This window comes from Gobius niger (assembly GCF_951799975.1).
Source record: "Gobius niger genome assembly, chromosome: 15".
Classification (NCBI taxonomy): domain Eukaryota; kingdom Metazoa; phylum Chordata; class Actinopteri; order Gobiiformes; family Gobiidae; genus Gobius; species Gobius niger.
Window position 1 is genome coordinate 16,146,596 of NC_136866.1, and position 25,835 is coordinate 16,172,430.

The window sequence follows — 25,835 nt, forward strand, 5'->3', positions numbered from 1 at the left end:
CATCTTCCACGCTGCCTCCACTGACCCAAACAACAGCGCGTGGTTACAGCAGCTACACCATGGAGAAGTTAAGGCTTATTTACAACCGTAGACATGTAAAACAAGCGGCGATGGGCGCGGGGCAGGTGAAGACAGGCCTGTGTTTGTGGATTATAACGTTTTTCCAGCTGAAAAACTATTGTTATTCTCCAGTATATGGACAGGCCTGAGCTGTGTATTTGCTTTTTGTTTAACCCGATTTGGCGAGAGCTCAACGAGTCAGGGGCGAACGGCGGAGCGAGACGTCCCTGCTCCGCCTCCACCCCGGTGTGCGCGGCAGCGATCTTGTCCACATTCGCCCAATTCTTGACAGATTTTTGACAGAACGCGACAATTCCCAATAACTCGCAGCAGCCCGCAACAGCTCGCAACAGTGCGGGACGCATATTCGTGACCGTGCGTAATAATTCGTGCCATTAATCGTAACACGCAGTAACAGGTCGCAACAGTTTATTGTAGAATGTTTTGACAATCATACTGGATGAAAAAATATTTTTTTTAAATGATAAATCTATTAACTGATTGCAAACATGTAATTTGTGAGTCATATTTTTAATTTTCAGGTAACATCTACAACACTAAATGATGGCCAAGAAACTAATAGGCAGAAAAATTGGAAAATATTTGTTAAAAAAAAAAGACATTCAAAGAAATGTACTCTTACATGGATTTTGTAACTAGATTCCGTAGTTTTCTATCATGATTGTAATCGAAAGACACCTTTTTGCACTATACTAGTCTTCAATTAGAATGTATTTTTGTTATTTATGGCTTACAATGGGCATCTGGAAACTAGTTACATAATATGTATAGTAGGCGCAATACAGTATATAAAAACACAATATCCACTGTCTTTTTTTAACACTGGAAACTGCTGCACTGGAAGGAGGGCATCTGTTCTGGAAGGAGGGCATCATCCCTTTGCGACTCGTCTGCCACGTAGGGTGAAGGACCAACCTGTGCAAAAATAAACAGTCAAATCCAAAACATCTCATTCCACCATATTCATGAATTTTTAGTAACTTTTTAGGCACATAATCAGCAATTACACCAAATTAAGGACTCTTTAATTTGCTGCCTGACATAACACCCGTCAAAACGTGGCAAAGTGTCTATGGATATTTATGTAATGTTTTCCCTATATTAATTGAATCAGTGTCTCATGTCTGACCCTTCGGATTTATTACTTTTAATAACATAGCTTAACTCTAAAACCTCTAGACTTGTTGTCATTGCCCCTTGGCTATTTTGATAACTTGTGCACCTAGGTGTTGTGCAAAACAAAACCAAAGGACATAGTTATATCTAGCATACTGAATCAGGGCATAAGGACCATTGGTCGTGAGCGCAGGCCGACGCAGTGCGCATCAATGGCCGCTGTTGCTACCATAGAGTGCTTGTGATGGCACAACGCGCATACACTGTTGACCATTGGCAAAGGAGCAATCACTGTTTTAGTTACAACGCCTATTTTCCACACATAACGCCAATGTAATATACTCCTGAACATACCATTTTCTCACTTCTAATAGCATAGCTTTGGACGGACTGTAGTTGCAATGTTGTACCTCCGGCTAGCCTAGTGCGCATCGAGCCTAATCCTGCCTTACCACAACGGTACGTTTTATTTAAGGTTACTAACAAAGTACACAAAGCTCGCTATACCACCGTGGTTCAATAGACATCGATGAGAGACGCCAGGTTGGTCATAAACACTGAATCGAGGCTACAGGATAGCTTAGCATTAGCACCTTTTGCTTTGTTTTGTTTTTTGTTACCCACAAGACAGATACTTACCAAAATGTAGGATTAGCTTTGAATCTTCATGAAGTCTGATCAGTTGCATCAAATATGCCAGGACTGCATTTTTTTCCACCAGCAAGAAGTCACCGTCGCCAGAGCCTGTCCAGTGCCTGGCTCTGGTTCACGGCTGCCTGCGCTGCCTGCGCTGCTGAGGCGAACTCTTCTCTGATTGGCCAGGAGCGGATTGCATTTTCACATTGAATTTAGCAACCTTCGACGCGTGAGACGTTTTGTATTCCGCAATGCTGTAACCACAAGATGGTGCTGTTTCACCATGTATTCTTTTTTGTCAAATGCATGATTCTCAAAAGTCAAATACAAATACATAATACATTATCAAAAAGTAAAATGTATAACAAAATGCATAACTCTCAAAAGTCAAATACAAATACATAATACATTATCAAAAAGTAAAATGTATAACTCTCAAAAGTCAAATACAAATACATAATACATTATCAAAAAGTAAAATGTATAACTCTCAAAAGTCAAATACAAATACATAATACATTATCAAAAAGTAAAATGTATAACTCTCAAAAGTCAAATACAAATACATAATACATTATCAAAAAGCAAATTGCATTACACAATGTAGAATGTCAAATGCATGATTCTCAAAAGTCACCTAAAAATGCATAATGCATTATCAAAAAGTAAAATGCATTACACAATGTAGAATGTCAAATGCATAATTCTCAATTGCATTGTAAAATGAATAAAGAGACCAAAATCCCATGGCAAATATGTAATGCAATCAAAACATTTACATTAAAAAAATAAATGAAATATGTATTGGCAAAATGCATAAACATAATGCAAAATACATCCTTGTAATGTAAAATACATTTTTAAAATGTAAAATGCATGTTGATAATACATATTGCAAAGACAAATTGCACGGTGAAATTAAAGATTGCATGGCCAAATGTCAAATACAAATCTAAAATGCATGCCAAAATAACATAATGTAAAGCCATTTGACAATTGCATTACAAATTGAATAAAGCTACCAATACGCTTCCATAGGATAGAAGCTGATATAACATAAATGATATAAACTCTATTAACATTTAAAGAAGACATTTTTGTGCTTTAAATCCTTTTGTAAACTTGCTCTTTTGTTTAAACATATGTGACCCATCACGAGAACGGGGGACACAACTCGGTTTTGGGGCATTTTGAGAGGGACATAGTGTCATCTCCAAAGTTTCCAACAATGTGTAACACATGGAAAACCGATCATACTTGGAGAAGATGTGGCAAGTTCAATTTAGGAACTGGAAATATGGAATTGGCCTCTAAACTTTTGGGCTGTTCTCACCTCTCTGGGAGTGACAATAGGGCTCATTTACATCTCATTTAGAAAAGCCATCCCGCTGTAAAGCTCCCCTGTCCTGTCATGTGTGTGAGGTTTCAGAGTTCACTCACTCAAACGCACATAAACTGATCCACAATAGGCGTCATGCAACCAGTTTTGAGTTGAGAATTCACTTGTTTCTTTCTGGTTTCTTCTTCTACTGTTGAAGCACTTCGATGTTTGCTTCCTGGGTAAAATTGTGTCTTGGGAAAGACTGTATGCATTTTCTTTATGGCGTTGCTCATCACGCTGTTGGATGAACGTGAACGTTTGTTTTTACCAAGTCATTCCAACTGCTGCCTGCAGAGGGAGCTCCAGGGTACCTCCTCACTTCTGTGCTTTAAAGCCACTGTCTTATCCTTACATTAAATTAGATTCAAACTGGCATTACATCTAAATTCATTTGAAAATTCTGTCCTTGCTGACTTGCTTCTGCCTGTATAAACCCTGGTCCAGTTGACGACTCGGAAAGCGCTTCAGTGCAATAATTGGATTTTAGTCAACTAACCGTTTAAACAAGTGTCCCTGGGATTCGGAATGACTTTTTGCCGTCCTGGCCCCAGTAGGAAACATTTGACCGAAATGGAGTACTGTGATCTCTGATGTGTGAAATAATGTTTGTCAAAATGATTTCAACTACACATTAGGACAGAACTGTGGATCTGGTGACAACTAGGGAAAAAAAATCATTGACATTTGCTCTAATTAATTTCACATTCACCCCCGTCAAAGGGACTGATTTCCTGAGTGTGTGTGCATGTGGTAAAGTGGAGCAAAAAGCAGGTGCAGTGGAAAATTTTTGTCTCATCAACACGATAGAGCCACAGCGAAAAACTGTGTTATCGGATATGCGCCACTGATAATATAAACAGCTTCAATTGATGAAGCAGCAATACGCTATAAAATGGCATCTGCTCATTTTAAATAGTCCTCGCAATTGAGCGCCTCTAGCTTTGTAAATCAGCCCAAAAAGCACATGGTCTTTACTGCAAAGCTTCAGTCAAGAAACTCCCTTTTTTTTTACTCTCGGTTTTCACAGAATTCCTGAGCGTTGCATCACATGAGAGAGACGTGCGCGGCCTATTTTCATGGACATCAAGAACAGCGCAAAGACGATGAGTCCGACAGGAATACAAAAGAAATTAATTGCTTTGGCTCCTGGCTTAAATGAATGCACAGAGCTAAGTTACATCAATAAATATGACTTTTTAATACGTTAAAAATAGGCCCTCCAAATGTACTTGTTTGTACTGCAACTGTCAGCGGGCCCGCCACAGAAAACTGTCAAAATTATGAAAAGCTGAAGAGGTCCTGCACCATGTGAAGCTTTAAAATTCGGGAGTTGCTATTTTTCTTGACAAGGCAGAAGCCATTTTTTTTTTTCCCACCACTCTTCCAAAAGTTCAGAAAGTAGTACATTTTGTGGTGGACAGTGCAACCGTTGGGTTCTCCTGAGAGTTTGTTATGCTTCTTGTATTTCGAAGGCTATACTTTTGGGTGTATGAATCATTTCAAGGAAGGACATTTTTTATATCAGCTTTCTGTTTCTCCAAAGGAAGATGCACATTTTCAATTCAGATGTTGATTTTACTGCTTACAATTACAGTTGTTCTTGAAGGTGCATTATGGAACTTTTTTATGTGAAAAACAAAACGTTTTATTTGTGCGCATTTAACCTTTTAATGACCCGGTGGTTAGTATGCCGCCTTTACTTTCCATCACAGTGATCTTGGAGTGTAGTAGAGGCCACTTGCGGAAAAGTAAAGGTACCATACTAACCATTCATGCAGCCATTGGTTCACAAATAAGTCAAGAATTAAGGCTCCAAATCTGATATGTAAATGAGGGAATGCTGCGTGAATGATTTGCATGGGCTACTTGTTTTTTCGTGGCCATACCGCCTTTGCGATGCCCGATCCCGTCAGAGCTTGGAAGCTAAGCAGGGAAGGGTCTGGTCGGTACTTGGATGGGAGACCGTTTGGGAAAATCCGGAAGCCTGGCGAATGAAGCCTAGGCGTTAATTCAACCTGGGAGACTCGTTTCAGCATCACATACCTCCAGCCAATGATCGCTTCCGAGAGGGCCACACCTCCACCTCAGCCATCAGCGTAAGAGCCGCACCTCCGTAGCAGCCAATCATCGCCCTCGGTCCCGCTTTTAAGCCCCAGCAATCATCGTTCGTTCACTTCCCAGCTGCACTGCGACCCGCCTCCACCCCCTCTCCGCCTCTTCTGTCCACGGCTTCTCCTGCTATGTCTTCTCGGGTCTTCCATACCACCACCAGTGTCCAGGCTCCGGGGGAAGACCCTAACTACAAGCTGTTCATCCATACTGACTTTCATACATCAAAGTCTACCGCCGGGGTCTGATCGCCACAACTAATACACATGTCAATAAATATATCTTCCTAATCGCTGCTTTTGTCTGTTTGAGTCTATCCAGGTTGAAATGTAGTGAGTGAGTGGTGGTGGTCGGAGGGGCCGATGGCGCAGACTGGTTGCCTTGCTTCTGTCAGTCTACCCCAGGGCAGCAGTGGCTACAATAGTAGCTTACCACCACCGAGTATGGAGTGAATGAATAGTGCAATGCAAAGCGTCTTTGAGTGTCCAGAAAAGCGCTATATAAAACCAATGCATTATTATTATTATTTGCGTTAGTTTTTTACAATCATTTATAACAATCATTATTAAAATTGTCAGATTTGTAATTATTATTATTTATTTTTTTAAGCAATTTCCACATAAAGAAGTAATTTTGAAAAAATCAAGACATCATTGCTCAGTGCCAAGACTTTATTTTTTTTATTAGTTCTTGCTAAAACATGTAGTGCTGGCATCTTTCCAATTCACACTCGGAAGGTTAAGCATACTTCTTTTCTCTTACCAAGCAAACTGGAAGAAATCGCCCAGCTTTTAACTGATTCTCATGTCCATTTTCTATCCCTGCAGGCCCGGGCCCCACTCAGGAGGAGCTGCGGAGGCGTGTGGAGAACGGGGTCAAAGAATTCTGGTATTTTGTCCGCAGCGAGGTGAAGAAACTGTCCAACACGGAGGAGAGCGAGAGGCAGAAGTACGCAGAGACGCTGCTGCAGGACCTGGGGCATCAAGAGAGGTGAGTGTGTGTGCAGGATCTACACTGGGGCGCACGTCAGGGATGCCCACTCTCGCCGCAAAACTTTGTCAATCTGCGGTAGTCTTTCTACTGTATTCCAGTAATGTCAGAATTAAATGGGGAGTTTCCAACTGTCTTTTCTTTTTAAGAGCTCTTACCCACCATTTTGGACTTTTAACCATGGTTTGATGTTCTTTCCTGAAAGCCACGCGTGGATCTGTTCTGCATTTGTGCTCAGTTTCAGAATGAAAATGCTACTTTTGCAGTGGATCCAATTAAAGCATTTGGAAAAGGGTGACCAACATCACATCATAAACCAAATGTTTGGCTATCTGTAATCGATGTAAAGCAGCATCATCGCCATGGAGACGAGCTGGTGATGTCCCGTTCCCAGCAAATATATGTCAGCAATAAAACACCCCTTATAAGGATTATAAGGGATGTTTTTATATGGTGAAAGGTCATGTAGTGTGGCTTTAAATGCAGTTTATCTGTGGGGCCTCAGAGGTACTTCAGGGTGGGCCTCCAAAGGTTGTCCACACATTTTTTATATAAAATTAATAGGCTTGACATGACCTTAATATGTATTTGTTTAATAAGTATTCAGCCTGTAATCATGTTTGCTTATTGAAAAATCTATCTAAACTTAAGTTAAATCTTGTACCACAAGTTGGAAAACACCGCTCAATGCGACTGGGTATTTATTGCGCCCATTATCCAAGATACATAATGAAGTGTGCGTAAATTGTTGTGACGACCTCAGAAACTCAAATATATTAACCTCTCCAGTGTTATTAATAGACTTCTAATCAGTCCCTGAGTACATATGCAATTGTAAAAGTCTTATCTCACTTAATCATCAGCTTAATGCAAAGCACGGCTCATTATTAACTGTCCCTAATCGCATTCAGCTTTGCTGCGAGGACATTATTCCAATATCAGAAGTACCACATATCCCTGAAGCATATGTTTCTTATGGCTAAGTATAGACATTAAATAGATAGTAAAGTATAGACATTAAATAGATAGTAAATTTTGCATTATGGAAAGTGGCTGATTTTGGGGCATTATATCGGTGTTCAGCTTCAACAACATAAACACAATTATTCCTGATTTCAATTACCCTGTGCTGTTACAACTTTTTTATTGCATTGAAGATGTCTTTAGCTCCCATAAATGATTGACCCATATGTCACTTCTCCAAACTTTGGTTCCTGTAAATTTGATTTCCACACCCCCCAAAAACAATATTAGTTTTCTCCGTTAACAAAAAAAAACACCATTTGTGATACATATTAAATATGTTTTGTCCACTCGCGAGCCAGAGATTTCGCAGAAATAACACAACAGCGCGGCGGTCTCTCATCCTTCATATACCTATTAATTTGCATATATTGACATATTTTTATCCACGTGTAACATGAAAGACGACCAAGATGATGCTGTAATGGTAAAAAATCAGAATGTTGTCATTTCCTTTCTGCCACATGGAGCTGTGGCCTCCATGTGGCTTCTGGGAAACATCAAACGTAATTTCTTCCACCCTGCCAAAAGGCCAGATTTGTGCAGTGAACGACTAGTAGTTGTTCTGTGGACAGTTTCCCCCACCTGAGCTGTAGCTCTCTGCAGTTCATCCAGGGTCATCATAGGCTTCTTGGTAACAGCTCTGGTCAGTGCTGTCCTTGTTCGGTCTGTAAGTTTAGGAGGACGGCCGGGTCTTGGTAGGTTTGCAGTGATGCCATACTCTTTCCATTCCTGGATGGAGTATTTAACTGGACTTTGAGAGATGTTCAAAGCTTTGGAAACCTTTTTTTTTTAACCTAATCCAGCTTTATACTTCTCAATAACTTTATCTCAGAGCTGTCTGGTGTGTTCTTGGACTTCATGATGCTTCTGCTCCCCAATAGTCTCTTAACAGACCTCTGAGACCATCACGGAGCAGCTGTATTTGAACTGACATTCGATTACACACAGGTAGACTCTATTTAGTCACATGTGATCATTCAGAAATCATCATTCGACTTCTGAAGGCAAATTTCCTAACGGGGACAATAGAGTATCAAATTCCTCCTGAGTATTTCGATGTTGCCGCTGAAAATATGGCAAAGGTTTCCCTGTGCACCTGCAATGTTTCGCCATAACCCTGTAATTATGATATCTCGTTAAAAACCTACCTGGACATGTTTTTTGCTTCATTCATGCAGGTTTTGAGCATATTTAATCGACCCTGCTGCCAGTGAAGGGCGCTGCAGCCAAACTTTTGGATCCAAACTTACACAGCCCCTGGTGACAAAGTTTATTTTCCATATACAGCACTGTACTTTCCGTACTGTACAATATACTTTAAAGTGCAGGTTTATAAGCCATCTATGCATATGCCCACTTTAAAAATGGACCAGTTAGGATTAGATGAGATTTGCAAAGTTTGCGTTAATGTGCACAGTGTCAATCCCCAAGACTTCAATACTGTACACCAACAGGTTCAGTTGGCCACCTATTGAGATACTTGATACCCGCACAGACAGGTTGCCTTCTGGTCCCGACTACAGCAGAACCCAATCCGTCCCCAGTCATGCAAGTAATAGCTTATTCTAAATACATTGCTTTGGGAAGGCTGACGTGCTTTCAGTGGGCACCTTCACCAAGTATGCAGCGCTTTAGTGCCTGTCACTTCTTCAATTGTATGATATTCAGAATGTTATGTTTGTGTTACCTCTCAGTCATCCAGGAGTTTTCTGTCGGACTCGAGATTTTTAACCAAGAGCCAGAAGAAGTCAATATAGGGGAAAAACCCTCAACTCAAACAAAAGTTGAAGCACAGTGGGTTTTACAGGACCTATCATGACCAGCCTCAACACCAATAAAAAAAATAGTTCCAGCATTTAATAGAAAGTATTTACAACAATTAAAATAATTAAAATGATCAAAAGTGATGATATGTAAAGCAACCCAACTTTTGGGGACCAATCCTCCACTTTAGAACCACTGGTTCAATGCAGTTGATTGTGAATGGTGACCCATTCACAGATAAGGTGACAGGTCTAATAACAGCCATTTGTTAGAGCAGGGGTCGCCAACCTTATATCAGCCGAGGGCTATTTTAAGGGCTTTAAGTTCTTCAAGAGCTACCAGTTAAAACAAATCCTAAAGACTTAAATGTACACTGTTTACTTATAGGATATTGACCCCATATTATATAAAAATAGCTTTTTTTTAAAAACTTGTACAAGTCACAAGAACAGAAATAACTGTATTTTTACTAATCAGATTCAAGAAAATTAATTGTTTTACACCATAGAAAAAGTCTCAAAGGCTACTGGGAACCACGTTGGTGACCCCAGTGTTAGAGGATTACTTTAAATATTTATCATATTGAGTCAGGCTGTAAAGTCGTACTATCTCTGTCATGACTGGTGCTCAGGCGCCTTCTCGCCTGCCTATCAGTATGAGCTCTGAGAGTGGATTTATCCCTCTTCTGTGGAAGCATAGACAGACTTGAATGGTAGCACAATGTCTCGAGTTCATGTCCCCGGGTCCCGCACCGATGGTAAATAAACTTCTCCTATTCTTCATCTATCCTCTTAAACACCATTGTTATTTCTCTAACACCATTGTTAGATCTCTCTTATGCTTTAAGCAAAGTCTGCTTGTTCAGTCAACAGCAAGATTGAATTAATGTATCTTATGTATGAAATATCAGTTTGAAACTTTTGCACTATAGGTTACTGACATTAATAAGAGGCATTTTAGAATTAAAATTGCCAAATTTGCATATCACGACACTCTAGAATGTCATTTAATAATTTGAGTTTGGAAGGGCCAATATTACTCAGTGGGAGAGACACGGTTTTGGAAAGAAATGTCCAAATGTTTTCCCTCATCATTATTTGGAAGTGATTGGATTCACAAACCTGCCACATTCGTCTTATGGCGGAAAGACCAACTTCAAGTACTTAATTTTGAACATTGTCTCCACTTTGGGACACCCTTATGAGACAGTCATGTGACCTTAGTTCATAAGTTGTGAGAGAGAAGATGTTGGAGACAATATAGACTTTTTAGCTGCACCAACTGCATTTTAAATTATAGGCTGTTTAGACTGTTGTGACGTCATGTGAATGCAACCTTTATTTTACACAATGGAATCTAAATAATGGATAGAGTCAGGTTTAAATGTAGTGATTGTATACGTTTAAAGTGCTTTTCAAACACTCAATCACTGAAACCTTCAAACTATTGGTAAGTACAAGACTTGAACATTTAGTGTCTGTCGGTGCTACTTAATTGGAGACGTTCTTAGTTGTTGGAAAAATACATTTTGAGAAAATGGCCTTTGATTTACACTTTCAGATACATACATACACAACATAGAGATTTTATTTTTAATTTTTTACTGAACGTTCACACACAAGTAACAGACAACTGTGAAGCGAAAGAAATAATTACGCATAATTCTGTTATTTAAAAAAAAATAGAAAAGTGAAAAATGGGGCGTGCACAGCATTTTTCTGAGTGCAGAATATTCACACCTTGCCGGTTAAATAGAGGCAACCTGTGTGTAATCTACTCTCAGAATAATTACAGCTGTTCTGTGAGGGCCTCAGAGCTGTGGTCACTAAACAACATCATGAAGGCCAAAGAGCACCAGAGAGGTCAGGGATAAAGCTGTGGAGAGGTTTAAAGCAGCGTTAAGTTAAAGATTTCCCAAGATTTAAACATCTCCCGGAGCACTGTTCAATCCATCATTCGGAAATGGAAAGAGTATAGCACCACTGCCAACTTACCAAGACACGGCCGTCCACAAAAACTAACAGACCGAACAAGGAGAACACTGGTAAGAAATGCAACCAAGTGCCCCAAGATAACTCTGGAGGAGCTGTGAAGTCTTGCCGCTGAGCTTGGGGAATCTGTACATGGGACAACTATAAGTCGTATCTACACAAATCTGGCCTTCATGGACGAGTGGCGAGAAGAAAGCCTGTTTGAAGTTTGCTAGAAGTCATATGGAGGACACAGCTCCATGTGGAAGAAGGAGCTTTGGTCAGAAAAAAATTTAACTTTTTGGCCCAAATGCAAAACGTTATATATGGAGGAAACCTAACACTGCTCATGGTCCTGAGTGCACCATCCCCAGTGTCAAATATGGGGGGGGGGGGGGGGACATCATGCTGTGGGGCTGCTTTTCCTCAGCGGGGACTGGGAAGATTGTAAGAATTGTTGTAAAGATGGATGGAGCCAAATACAGGGACATTTTGGAGGAAAACCTGCTTGAGTCAGCAAGAGAACTGAGGCTGGGGCGGAGATTCACCTTCCAGCAGGACAATGACCCTAAACACAAAGATAAATGTACAATGGAATGGTTTAATAAAACCATATTAATGTGTTAGAATGGCCCAGTCAAAGTCCTGGCCTAAATCCTATTGAAAATCTGTGGAAAGACCTGAAAACTGCTGTTCACAAACGTTCTCCTTCTAATTTGACAGAGCAAAAGGAGGTTCCACAAAGTATTCATTCATGCTGTATGAATACTTATGCATGCCCCACTTTTTGGTTTTCTATTTTTTGAAAAATAGCAGAATCATGTATCATTTTACTTTCACTTCACAGTTGTCTGTTGCTTGTGTGTGAACGTTCAATAATAAAAAAAAAAAAATCAGTTTTAGTACTTTCGAGAGGCACTGTAAAAATCTATGGAGAAATGTTTAATATTCAAACACTTTATTGTGAGGATTTGGCAATTTCTTCATTTCCAGGAAAAGAGTGGAGCAAACATGGTCCAATATCTCAAACTTTGGACAGTCAATCTTTGTCCATCCAACCCGTGACCTCCTTGCTGTAAAGGCGAGAGCGATAACCACTGCCCCGTCGTGTCGCTCAAGATGTTGCCTGGGTTGTTCGTAATCTCCCTGCCAGCGCCCTTGGGTGCCTTGTCCCTTTGCCGCTCTGCTAAAGTGGCCAGTCTGGTTTCCATGGCCTCCTGTAGAGAGAGTCTGGTGCCTCTCCCCTGGTTTCTGAGCTCCACATCCTCTCACGCTGTGACGCTAGCTTTGACGAATGATAATGTCTGCACTGCAATGGAAGGAATTAAACCCAGCAAAAGTTTTTCTCGTCTTATCTCCGAGTCAGCGGCATCATTTTCTTCTTTTTTCTGTAAATTGAGTATTAGCGGGACACTATGCCCACAATTTATAACCCAGAAATTGCTATTGTTAGACTTGACCGTGAATCAAGCGCGTGTGTAGCTTTTTAAAAACCTCGCGCTGACCTTATGTGGCGCAAAGTAATTGGGCTGTCTTTGGTCAACAGAGATAAAACTGTTTGGCTCTTGTGACTCGGAAAAGTTGCGATGCATCAGCCAGCGCACGTCGGCGAAACTTTCTCATTCTTAACTGAATAAAGACGCCTCACACAAAAAAAAAAATCCTACTCTGTTTTTTTTTTCTGAATGTGTTCGACCAACCTTGGTTTTGAGTGCTTTGATTCATCCACTTAAATTGAGATTGCTTGGAGGAAAAAAAGAATCAATTTTTTCCTAATCTCGCTGACAAAGTCGATTGTCAACGTGTCAAACGAATCCGGCGATGGAAAAAAGACATGACAACAGAAGTCAAATCGACAGGCGGAATATCTTTTTCCTGTTTATCCGAGGGTTGGCGGTTCCATTCCAGATCCAGCTCATGTATATAGTCATTCTGAAGCTTGCAGGCTCGTCCTCATATGTAATGGGGAGACACTTTTTCAGAGTCAGACCTGCATTAAATGAAAGCTTGAACCCTTGACTTGAAGGGTAAGGGTTGCTCTCTTTTTTCTATCATGTTGCGATGAATAATTATTAACCATCAAACACAACAAAATCAACTGTGACAATGTGCCCCACGTTTGGGGGGAAGTTGTCACAATGTTAGGGGTTGGTTGTCACTATTGTTTATTGGGGGTCACAAAATATGTTTTAAAACAGTCGCAATGCAATTCCAGATGTGTTCATGACACTCATTTGAACTAACTGTTGATTTTTTTGCAAAATGTGCTATGTACAAAATGTACTAAAATTTACAAATTCACTAAAACTATGAAATATATTGTTAAAATAAATTGATCATAAAAACATATTCAGTGGTTAACTAGTTTGAGAATGTTATATACTATTATGAGATTAGCCTAATGTAGGCTACCATTATTTCATTTTCCATGGGTGTTTGGATTTTCCTCATATTTATGTTTAATATTTATCAGTGAGTTCTAGGGCTGAAAGATACATCGTCCTCCTATCGATATCGAGATATGAACATTCAAGATATTAATATCAAACAGGCAATGATCTATCGTTATCGGCATGAATATCGAGATATGAAATTTTGTCCATATTGTTCAGCCCTAGTGCGTTCCACAGTGTATGATCTAATAGCAGGGCTGGACTGGCCATCTGGAGAATCGGGAGTTTTCCCGCTGGGCCGACGTACTTTTGGGCCGGTTGGGCCAGTCAGGTCGAGATAAGGCTCGTAATACCAGACACCGGCCCACAATTAGCGTGAAAAGCCATTCGAATTTCTATCATTACATAGATGCAATTACACAATTCCTCCAACAGAGGGATGTGACACCTTCTGTTGGCGCTTTCTTGAGTTATGCTTCCCAGATAATCTTGTATAATGAGCAATGGGCCTCCCGGACATAACACTCATGCCCCTCACATTGCGAATATAAGAGGAAATAGTTTATTGTAACACCCTCCAGGACCCACAGAACCTTAGATCTCTATTTTTTATACATTTTAGACAAATGTTTGCAAAGAAGTGCATGCTGGGAGTTGTCAGTGCGCGCAGTTTGGAAATCTTCTAGTTTCCATTGAAAGGATTTACAATGTTTGGCCTTTTTGAGACTTCTATTCTCACTAACACCTCTCTAACTCCGTGGTGAGTTTTACCATTTCATCTTCGATCTACAGTGGGATCATTTGGTTGGTTTTGAGAAGTTTATTTGTGTTGCAGTCGCGAGAGGAACTTCATTAACGGAACGCACATTTTAAGATTAAGTAATTTTACAAAAGTTCCATCAAGTTGTAAATGACAAGATTGAAGTGTTGAGTGCTCTGAGGTGTTAGCTTGAATTCGGCAGAAACGACATGCTGCTGTTGTTCTCGATTCGTAGCTCATACCGTTTTAGTTCAAGCCAAGGTCTTATTGTTTTGCTCATCACCTCGACTATTGCATTGAATATGACTTTTTTTTCTTTAGAGGGCCGGTCTTGTCCCAAAAGTCCCGGGCCGATTTTTTTCTGCCAGTCCAGCCCTGTCTAATAGGATATGTGCAATAAGTCTGTGTTCCGCTTAAAACAAGAGGAGACAAAATCAGCATTTAAGGCTAAGCTCAGGACTTTCTACAAAATCCGTTCAAAATCAAAGCACTTTCCATAAAAACACACGAGTAAAAAACCATCAACAATAAATGGCGTAAAATGTAAAAACGAAGGCAAAACAAGACAACAAAAGCATGATCGCCCCATGACCAGGACCTGGATCTGAGTTCATCGAAAACCATCGGTGATCGGACAGATGTGGGGGAGCATGTCCATGAAGATCTTAAAAAAACGAATGACAACATTTTCAATTCTGGGATGTGGGAGTGTCATCCAAAAGGGTGGGCAGCTGCGTTTTGCACCAACTGTATGGAGGACTGCTTGATACCAAAATAGAGTGCGTTACAGTCGTTGATGCGTGAACTGATAAAGCCTTTTCGAGGTCACTACACGATTAAAAAAAGGATTTGACCTTAGCTACCTTACCTTAACTCCCCTTTAAACAATTCAAGTATGTATGCTCGCGGCAAACGAAAGTTCAAGTCTTTCGTTTGCCTTCAAGTAGTTAGAGACCGAAAGTCTGTCTGAACTCCTCGAGCAGCTGTATAGAACTTTCCGTCCACCAGTCATACACAAACCACATCAGCATCAGCGGTTCACCGGCTGCGACTGTTTTGGACTCCACATATAGGCGCCGCGTCATTTTGTCTTTCACTATAACTGTAAAACTTTTCGACAAAACACTTTGCATTCTCTCCGTCTCAGTCACAACTTGCTTCTGTTTCGCGTTGGAATTTGAATACCCCAGCGCAGCGTAAAGCCGCTCGGCATTGTGGGTTCCTGTAAAGCGTTTATCTCTCGCGCCCATGTGTCTGTCTTGCATGCGCTGCTGAACACTCCCATGACTGATTTAGGTCAAAGAGCTGAGTAATACATTAGGCTTGTGTAAGCTACTGCCGCCGCGTCTGCCTTTAGCTACGAAGCAAACATCCAAAGCTCTCTGGAGTCAGCTGGGTCCAAGCAGGTGACGAGATGATTCAGGGGGTGAGGCCTGCTTTAGTTCTGCTTTAAGCTTGTTCTGTCCAAAGGAAACTCCCACAGCATTAATAGTGCATAATATTGTCATGGAAAAAGGTGTTTTTTAAGCCGTCATGATTGAAGTGTTGGACATTGCACTTCCTATTTGTGCTCACAAGGTTCTTGGATACGAGACAAAACTATAAAGTACAAATAGAAAACTCCTTTGGCAAACATGTTCATTAGTGCAGACCAGAGGTGGTCAGTAACGAAGAGAAGTTACTTCATTAATGTTTAAGTCTCGTACTGGAACAAGTCTGTTTTTTTTATTTCAACTATTAGAACAAAATTAGTTTGGTCCTCTTTTAGTAAACTCATACTTGTTTTTAAGACTAGTTTTCAGCATTTCTGTAACCGTAACCCTGAAAAGTAACCCTCAAGTTTGTGAAATGTTTCTATAAACTCAAATGTGTTAGAAAAGTTGGGAAAGAGATCGGAGCAGAAATAACATTTTGATTTCAAAAACTATACACATGCAGGACCTATGTGAACTGCAATAGCACCTTTATTGTCTCTAGGCTCGAATGCCAATGCGGTTGCTTTTATGCAGGCCGCACTAAACGGAAGCTCAAGGAACGACTCGCGGACCATAAATATGCCATAAGAACTCAGAACATGCTCTATCCAAAACCTAAACATTATAAACAGGCTGGCCACTGTAGCCCTAACTCTCTGTAAACCATCCCACCACACCCAATCTCAAACAACTTCTCCTTTTGGATAAACCAATTAAAAGCTATGACCCATCCGGGCCTTTTTCTCCCTTCCTTTGACTTTGTCCTCGGTCATGTGTTTTTTTGACTAACACTGCTTCTTAGATACTAATGTACAATGTAATTTTTGATTATTTATAATATGATATGACATTTGATAACGTTCCGTACTTTATTTTTTAAAGTGTTTGTTAAGCCAGTTTGATGTGCAGTCGTGTCTGTTTTTCTTTGTCTCTCAGCTCCTGTCTAGATGTTTCTCTATATAAATATTGTAAATTGTGTAAATATTGTGCACATTTAATCATTGTCACGTGATTCTGGTCACATGAGCATATATATGTGTTGCCTCACTAATTCTAATGAAGACCTTGTGAGTCAAAACGCGTCAATAAATCCACGCACATTCAGAGTGCCTCAGCTTTATACACAGCCTCACATTTTAATTTAATGACTTCCCCTTTCATTGTTTATAATAAAAAAAAAAGGCACTGGGCCAGTATTCTACTGCTGCCAACACAGCGAGACAGAAAATGCAATTTTTCAGTGTGTAATCAAAGAATGGATTTGAGTGAGGACCTCACCCATATAAATCTCATATCTGGCTACCTTTTGTCAACATGGAGACGTCCCACTCCCAGTGAAGTTACAGTCAGGAGAGCTGAGCCGCTCACAGAAGTCAGCAAGTTTGTTCATTTTTAGGTATTCCAACAATAAATATAATATCTGTAATAAAATAAATGCTTGTATCATATTTATTAGGTCAGATGTTGTGCACTGTGGCTTTAAGTTTTAGCCAAAAGAAAGAGTTTTAGAATAGACTGCCAAAAATATGAAATCTGCTACTTTTATAAAATCACACATGAGTATTGGAACTCGAATCGACTTCGTATCGAAATGGTCAAGAACTCTGGTAAAGACACACTTCATCAGATTAGTTTATCACAAACCTTGAAAGAGGAGGCCACTAAATCAGAATGTAGGTTGAGGTCTTATTCCTAACTTTCCAAACATATTTGTTGCGTCCCGATTCTTCACAGGGACGTGTTTATAGACATGTTACACAACCTGCAGGGTCACTTTTCAGTGTCAGTGTCATAGAAATACTACAAAACTAGCCTGAACCTTCATGACATTGATACAAATGCTTCATAATTAAATGCACAGTGGGGGTTTTTTCTCACAAATGTCATACACTAAAGGAGGACAAAACACATTTCATTCCACTGCTAGGAAATAAAAACTATGGAAAACTATGGTCACAGAAAGATCTCAAAATACAGTTCATATCCTAAAGTGTCAAAGATTCAACGAATTGGCTATTTCGCGCCAACTTCTGATTGTTCACATCCTGAAAGGGCTTAAACATTAAAATATTTCAAAAATGCACATCATGAACACTTAACGTGAAGTCAAGAAAAATCATGCAGAGGAAACATAATAAGGTAAAAGAAGGTTAGAAAATTGTCAGCACAAAATGGAAGATCTGGCAAATAAAATCCACAAAACAATGGAACAAAAGATCAAATGATGCCCCTCCTTTACTGTTAACATCAGGTAATATACTAAAGTAAAATTTTACACAACAACGTGAAAGTTGTTTGTAAAGCTGATTATTTGCAGTGTCTCAAGCTTAAGTGGACTTTTTATGAATGTGTACTTAACTTGACTCGTATTTTTATAGTCAGTAACTCTAGTTCTTCCCAGTTCAAAGTGATTCAAAGGACGCCTGGTACTGAAACAGCCCCAAGAACTGCTAAAAGTGGCCTTATTTTGGAAGAGATGCTGAGGCGCTTCTCTCTTTTCATCGTCTCATAGTTTGTGAAAAACAATTGACGCCGTACAGTTTTGTTTTCGTTCAAACTTGGTCAAAATCATGGTGCGTTCATGTGGTCGGGAACTCGGGCGAAAGACTTCCCCAGTTGGGGAATGCAGGTGAACGCTCGCTCAACTGGGGAAAACGACTGGTGAACTTGGATCAAAACGAGCTTCTCGACCTCTGGAAATCAGCTGATGTGTTCTTTTATCGTCTAATGTGAGCTTTTTTGTTAAACGCTGCTACTTTTTTTAGTTTAGTTGTCGTCATCCTCGAAAGTGAAATGCTTGACATCAACTTGAACAAAAAGTAAATTCACGTGATATTTTTCAGAACTAACAAACGTTTAGCTTTTGAGACGCTAACATGTTTAAATGATTAGCTGAGCTAAGCGCTAATCAATGATAAAAGACCGTCTTTATTTGATGACATCAAAATCCCCACTTTCCCACATAAAAACCACATGAACACAAACCAACTGGGGGCAGTGACGTCACATCTGGGGAAAACGAGTCCACATGAACGCACCATAAGTAACGGACACTTTCACAGACTCAGATGCAGTCGTAAAAGCCAGATCGAACCTGCCTATCAACACTCGCTAACGCATGCTAACCCGATCATCAGGCGTCATGTGATCAGATGTGATGGATCCTCTCAACTACAGTAAACCTCTGACCCTGACAATCTGCTGGCCTATTAGCAGACTTCCCGCGGGGCCGAAAAGGCATTAAAAGTAAATCAATCGCGCCAAATGTAGCGTCTTAAAAGTTATTTTCTTGGCACTATTAGTGGAACGTTCAAAAAATGATGGTCCAAAAGACATTCAACTGCGGTTTAGGCTAAAGTGATACACACACTTTTTGCTTAAAAGTTTTGCTAAGTTGCTAACCCTGGACAAAGTTCTTTCTTTAAAGAAATTACTTCATTGTGAGCTCAGTTTCTAGGCAGCCACTAAGGCTTGTAAGACTTGATTGTAACAGCATCACCACCTACACAACACGCTGACAGTTCTGCAGATGTAAGTTAAAATGAAACATAATTACTGCTAATCAGCAAAACTGGGTATTATGGCAAGAAACACGTTATATACAGAAGTGTTGCTTGTGGTGGGTGAGTATTAGTTGACATGAGACAAAAAAAAAATCATAGTTTATTGATTTTTCTTATTACTCTTATAGCTCCACTGTATTTTGGGATATGTATTTTTTTTCCACTTTAATGTAATTAAAGCAACATATTTTAATATGGCATCACTTGTTTTACCTTGTTTTTGTCAGTTTTAATCTGTATGGCTTGTTAGGTGCCTATGCATGTAATTAAAGTGATTTCATCATTTATAAAATGGAAAGATTGAGTTGGAAATGATTTCAGACGGTTTTGTGCAGAAAATAAAGAGAGAGGGTTGCACAAATTAAAGCCTCTATGTCCTAACCCTAGCTCCTGACCCTTAACCTTTCATGGGGTCAACTGTTAGATCTCTATGCAGTTAAGGTCAGCACACACTACACGGCTTTTATGCCTGATTTCGCTCTAATTCTCAGTCGTGCCGAGTCTTCCCGAGTCGCGTCTAGTCGAAAGGCAGTCACACAGAGTCGGGTCGTGTAGTGTGGGGGGTCACGACTGGACTGACGTTCGAATCGTGTAGTGTGGGCGGTAGAAAGACGCGACTAGACTCCAGTCGTAGGACATCAAACATGTTGGATTTTTAAGCCCGATTTTGGACGCACGGGAGAAACGTGGGTGATTTTACCGTCCCAAATGTGAATGACAGAGAGATATAAAGTCTCTGTTTAACCAGCGGCACAAACAACTCATTTCATGGCCACAGCCCCACACACAAAACAGCACAACTTTATATTACCAAAGGTTCACGACAACCAGCTTTTCCAGCTACATTTCAACCACGAACAGAGTTTAGCGGCACTTACTGTGTTTGGAGACGAACTGTTTAGCTTCACCTCGCCGGTAACGGCGGCTAGCCTCCCCGCTTTCTCCTCTGTCTCCTCCGCTATCTCCTCCATCCTGAGGTTGACGCCTGTCTCCTTTTCTTATTAAATCCACTGAAATACGTCCCGCTTCTTCCTGTCGCCAACTTTTATCTCCATTTGACAGAACTATAGCCAAGTTGAAGGCTTCGTAGTAGCAGTAGCCTAGCGCTGCGGTGTTGTGACATTGTTGACACCGTTGACCAATCGGGACCCGCATACGTTATCCCACCCTCACAAACACAGACCTGTCTTTGCGGATTTGGGGTCAGTTTTCGAAGCCGTAGAGAGGACAGACGCGCTGTGTTATAAAACATCAGCCGTTCAGAATCTCGTAGTGTGTTCGCTCTAAGTGTGAACCCCCAGACGTTCGAAAATCGCACTGAATCCAGTCGTGTAGTGTGGACCCCCCATTCTATATAAAATTGTTTACGACTAGAAAAGTCGTGTAGTGTGTGCTGACCTTTAGTGAACTTTTGCTTCAGCAGCATTTGCGCAATTCGCCCGTCCTTACCCAGGGGACAGGGTAGTGACATCACCAACAGCTGCTGTTGTTCTTCTTTAAGGTTATTGGCAGACTGCAGGCAAACTAAAGCACATCCTGCCACCTATTGTATTACATATGCAACAACATAGTGTCCAAATAAAGACATTTAAGGAGAAAAATCCTTCAATGAAAAATCCAGATGAGCCATTACATTTCCCTTTAGTGTTTTTTTTTATTTTTCTTTATCTCAACAGCTGTTTCATAAAGCTACTGTAGCAAATGATCCATGTGGCTTAAGTTTCTATTAAATGAAAACAAAATCACAAACTGGCTTCATTTTGTCCGTTTACTCTTTAACACACTGACATGTGACTGAGCTGTGGTGACGACATGGATTTTGTCACTTTTATAAAGTTTGGCTGGTACAGAATCTCATTCCATATTTTATTTTATGTAATGTGCACCTGTCAATCAACAGTGGTGGTGCATGAGGGTGGCGCTGAGGGGTTCGAGGGATTCCCAGCACAGTAGCTTATGGGATGGCACATAGCTCCTAATCACCGGTGAGCTAGCATCAAAGGTCCCTAGGCTAAAGTGGCTATGATAGTTAGCATACAGGCTCCTTTCCTTAACTCCTTCCTAACTGACAGCCCAATTCGGAGGCTTCTTATCATGGCAGACACTGACGCACATCTAGTTTGGCGTTAGACCTCTTCAATCTGCTTGTTTCGGAAGACACTCCGTTTCCCTGCGATACAATTGGAGCGGCTTGACAGCGGTCAAGGGAGATACTACCACTGGACAGTATTATAACGTCATCCTATAGTTTTATAAAGCATTTAATGGCGGCACGGAGAATCAAAAAATTGAGAATCTTATGGTTTTGTTTCTATCATTTCCAGATCGATAATGACACACAATAAGGTAAAACATTATCTCTAATGTTCTTGCTGCGACCTGAAAGTTTTAAAAATAAACAAATACCGGTACATATACTAGCTGATTCTTCACAATTACGTCACATAGATCTTTTATAAAAATGAATGCTTTCCACTCTAGTGTCATTTAACACACACAAATCTTCCATTGTACTCATTGAAACTCCAAAGGCAGGAGAAGACTTTGGAGGGTACAGCGCTACACCTTTCAAGTTACCTCAGCATCAAAGCACTGCCCGGCCATGTGGTCCTGGTGCTGCTACCTCGGAGCCCTGGGGTGTGTCGGAGCCCGCATTAAGGTGTAGTGAGAGGCTGGAACTGGTCCGCTGTGGCTCTTCTTCGCTTCGTGGAGCATTCCTGATGCCGGAGCTCAACGGTTTTGATTTTCCGCTCCTCCGACGAGCCGTTCCGATTCTACTTTACCATACTTTTCACAAGCATGTCCTCTGTTGTGCTGCAGCGTTCATCTGTCATCTGCCATGTTTTTATCCAACATTCTGCCCTCTCTCGTGTGTGCGACCGGCCAAGTACATAACACGGAAATCAGTAATTCAATTAAATCAGAAAGTTGGGCAGTTTGCCTTCGACTGGGAGCAGCTTCCAAATTTCCAACCTGGTGGGAATCCATTGGCTTTGGATGTTTGAGCGTTCTTATTAAAATGTCAACCTTTTTTGTACCAATCTGCTCTACAATCACTACAAGGTAACAATCTGTTGGTGTCATGTTAAAAATAGCCACGCTGCTAATGAGGTGGGGAAAATCCATACCCACATACTTTAAAGGTATATCAACTTTTGACCTCGAAAGTTTTAAGATCACAGTCTATAATAGCTGCTGGCTCATCAAAGTGTTTGCGCATTATTTCCCAGTGTATTTTAAATGGCCGACACATTTCCGATGCCATTCTTGACGGCGTGAAGATTGCGGTCCAGATGTTGTATTCATTAATGCGAGCTACTGACAGCCTGTGTTTTTGCTTGCACGAGAGTGCCAGGCCTCCAAACCTGTTTTCCAATATGTCCCCAGGGTGAATCCGCCATTATTTTTAACGCGCAGGCAATTTTACCGCAGATATGGCGGGAATAAATTGTTGCCATAAACTTATCGGGTCGATTAACTTGTGAAGTGCCAAATGGTTAAAGGGCACTTTTGTAATGGGAAATGTTTTATTAATCATATTGGAGTGGAGTTATATTTCCTAACTCATTCCACACTGTCACCTGCTAACTGTCAACAGCCTGTCAGCTCCATTGGTGAAATCCAACACAGATTACGACACGAGAATATATTCAATATATTAGAAAAGTTGGAAGATGGAAAACATAAAACATAAGTATAGAAGTATAGTATAGTAAGAGATCAGGATGTAAACAACATATTATAGCCACCGAGTCTGCCCCCGGGGCGGCTGTGGCTACAATAGTAACTTACTGCCATCGAGTGTGGAGTGAATGAATGATGACTTTATGAAGCACTTTGAGAAACATGTGACACAGGCTGATAAAGCGCAATAAGTGATGTTGTTATTTATGAGGCCACAGTCCTTTACAATATATGCGGCCCACGACCCACCGGGAGGCTGAATTTCGGCCCTCGACCCAAACGTCTTCGACACCCCTGTTGTACAACAACTGCACATCCTGTCCACTAGTTTACTTTTTTGTGTTGTGTACGTTTCTATTGCAAAGCCTACATAGAAAAGAGTTTGCTTGTCCAAGATTCGAACCCACAGAAAAACCCTGTGTGACTGCTGACACTTCCTTTTGTTCCTGTGGGCCATAAACGATGACTTTAGTCCTGTCTGAGAAAGTTCTTTTTGCATCAGTGTTTATTATGCGTGTGTTTTTTTTGTAGATCCATCATGACAGACCTGTACTACCTCAGCCAGGCCGACGGAGTGGGCGACTGGAGAGCCAAGGAGGCTAAAGACCTGTCCGATCTGGTCCAGAATAGAATCACCTACTTGCAGGTAAAGACCCGCCCATGCATGCTTTTCTCAGACTTCATGCCAGCTTGATATTTTTTTGTCATGTGTTATTGTATATTTTACAGGAGTGTGACAATATATAGATTTTCCGATATATTGCGATGTTTTGCGGGACGATATGATTTTTATTCCGATATAGATGCTTTTGATTATTAGTTATCTCGTGTAAAAGGCGAGTTTGGACGGAGCGCTTGTGTTTGTGAGCTTGACGCTTGCACAGGGAGAGCAGCTGGATGTGCTTGGAGAACACTTCCAGGACACAATGGTGACTTTCTGAATCACCTCGAGGGTCACACAACATTTGTTGCTTTCCCTTTTTCCAAAAATTGCCACCGAAGGGTTGAAAAGTGGCTCATTCTAAAACGATTTGACCAGCTTTCTCTCTTTGCCTGTGATCCAGATTTTTTAAATCTCTTACGTGAGTTATCATTTACACGGGTAGACAAATCTTATCATGGCGAACATTCCTACCGGTATACAGCTACAGTAAAATTATCGCTAGGGGTGGGCAGTATGACAATTTTAGACCGTCTTACGATCTCCAGAGCTGACGATCTGTCATTTTTGTAGGATCTCAGTTTTAAGCACTTCTGCACAGTTGAATCTTTTCACTGTCGGTGAAGAAAACCCAGGCCGCATAAACTTTCTGTTGCGCAGTGATGGACACTAATGCAAGCATTTAGCAGTGGGCCGCTCCTGTACAGTTGCATACACGACCAGGCCCCTCAATCTGGAACTTTAAATCCAGCATTCTGTCTCTACTTCAGCTGTATTTATGTCAGTGTCTCCCCCCTCTGCTCTGCGTACATCGCAGCGTGTTTGTTTTTTTACCTGCTGGCACATGTGCAAAGAAGCGAGTATGTCCTTCGTCCTTTCAGTTCTGTCAGGCGCTGCATCGTCTCATGTGTTTAATGTATATCCTGGTCTGGGTTCGCAAATGCGCTGTTTAACCATGTCTTTGAAAGTATAAGACTTGTCCAACTTTGGTGAATTACTTAGTCAAGTGATAACTCATGGTAACGAACTGCTTCCGGTTTTCCTTTTACACAAAAAAAGTCGCTGTGTTATCGCTTTAGAAAAGAAAAGATGCCAAACAGCAAGACATTAACAACAAGCCTTTACCAAATTTAGTATTACTATTTTACTTTTATTGTCTTGAGTTTTATTGTGTTTTTTAATGTATAGCGTTAGTTTGCTGTAGTTCTAAGTCTATTTTTGCTGTATCGCCCACCACTAGTTATCGCCCAACACTAATTGCCATGAAAGGTTTTCTTCCACTATCGGCCAGGCCACGCTTGTTTGATGCGTTGCTGTCATATTCTGGCATCGTCATCTCGGCACATGCTTGTGCCATCAGGGAAGAAAATAAAAACATTGATGCGACATATTCAGCATTATAGGGGTGGGACCCTCACGATTCAATACGATACGCGATACATGGCTTACGATACGCCGATGCTGCGATAATCGATATACTGCACAAAAATAACCTACAATACATCACCATAAAAAAAAAAAACATGCTACTGTTAATCTTTATTTTAACATACCACATAGTATTCATCATTTACGTTTCTTTTCATGTGCTTTGTGCTTTGTCTATAAATGATCTCTGACTTACGAAATGGGTCTATAGATCTGTCAGTGACTTCATTTACATTTAAATAAACAAGAAACCACTGTCCTGTTTAAAAAGGAATATATCAACACTAAATTAATCTTATATATCAGTATAAAAACTACAATTAAAAGTTATTTATTTGTGTGACAGTGTTTGGTCCAAGTGCTTAAGACTGTTAATGCTGCCCCCTGCTGTCCTGACTGAATTCTTTATCATTGTTGGCCTCTGTTGAAAACAGTAGAGCACTGCTGCCTCGTTAATATGCATGACGTCATCAAAAGTATCGACATCGGAAGAAAAAGTATCATATCATCCCGCAAAACAGTGCGATTTATCGGAAAATTGATATATAGTCACTCCTATTCAGCATATTCAGGTAGTCAGCTGATCCCGTTTTCTGTATACATAATGTTATCGAACCTAGACCTGACCAACTGCACCCTACTGTTTTCCCCCCGTCATTGGACCAGGTGGCGTAGTCAGGGATGTTTTGAAGTCTGAATTACACACAGACGGCTTTGATTCATCCCAGCGACATACACATTTAAACACATTTACCTCCACGTCAGCCCGTTTCCGCCACGCGTCCCGAAAGCGGCGCC

The 25,835-nt window shown here is 40.7% G+C and overlaps 1 protein-coding gene across 1 annotated transcript in view; it reads left to right on the forward strand.

The window, feature by feature from the left end:
- fut8b (fucosyltransferase 8b (alpha (1,6) fucosyltransferase)) overlaps nt 1-25,835 on the forward strand; it is a 140,359-nt gene that overhangs the window by 40,200 nt on the left and 74,324 nt on the right. Inside the window, exons 3-4 of the mRNA XM_079572740.1 lie at nt 6,151-6,313; nt 23,480-23,594. Coding sequence (XP_079428866.1) covers nt 6,151-6,313; nt 23,480-23,594 — 278 coding nt within the window. The remainder of the gene's footprint in view (nt 1-6,150; nt 6,314-23,479; nt 23,595-25,835) is intronic.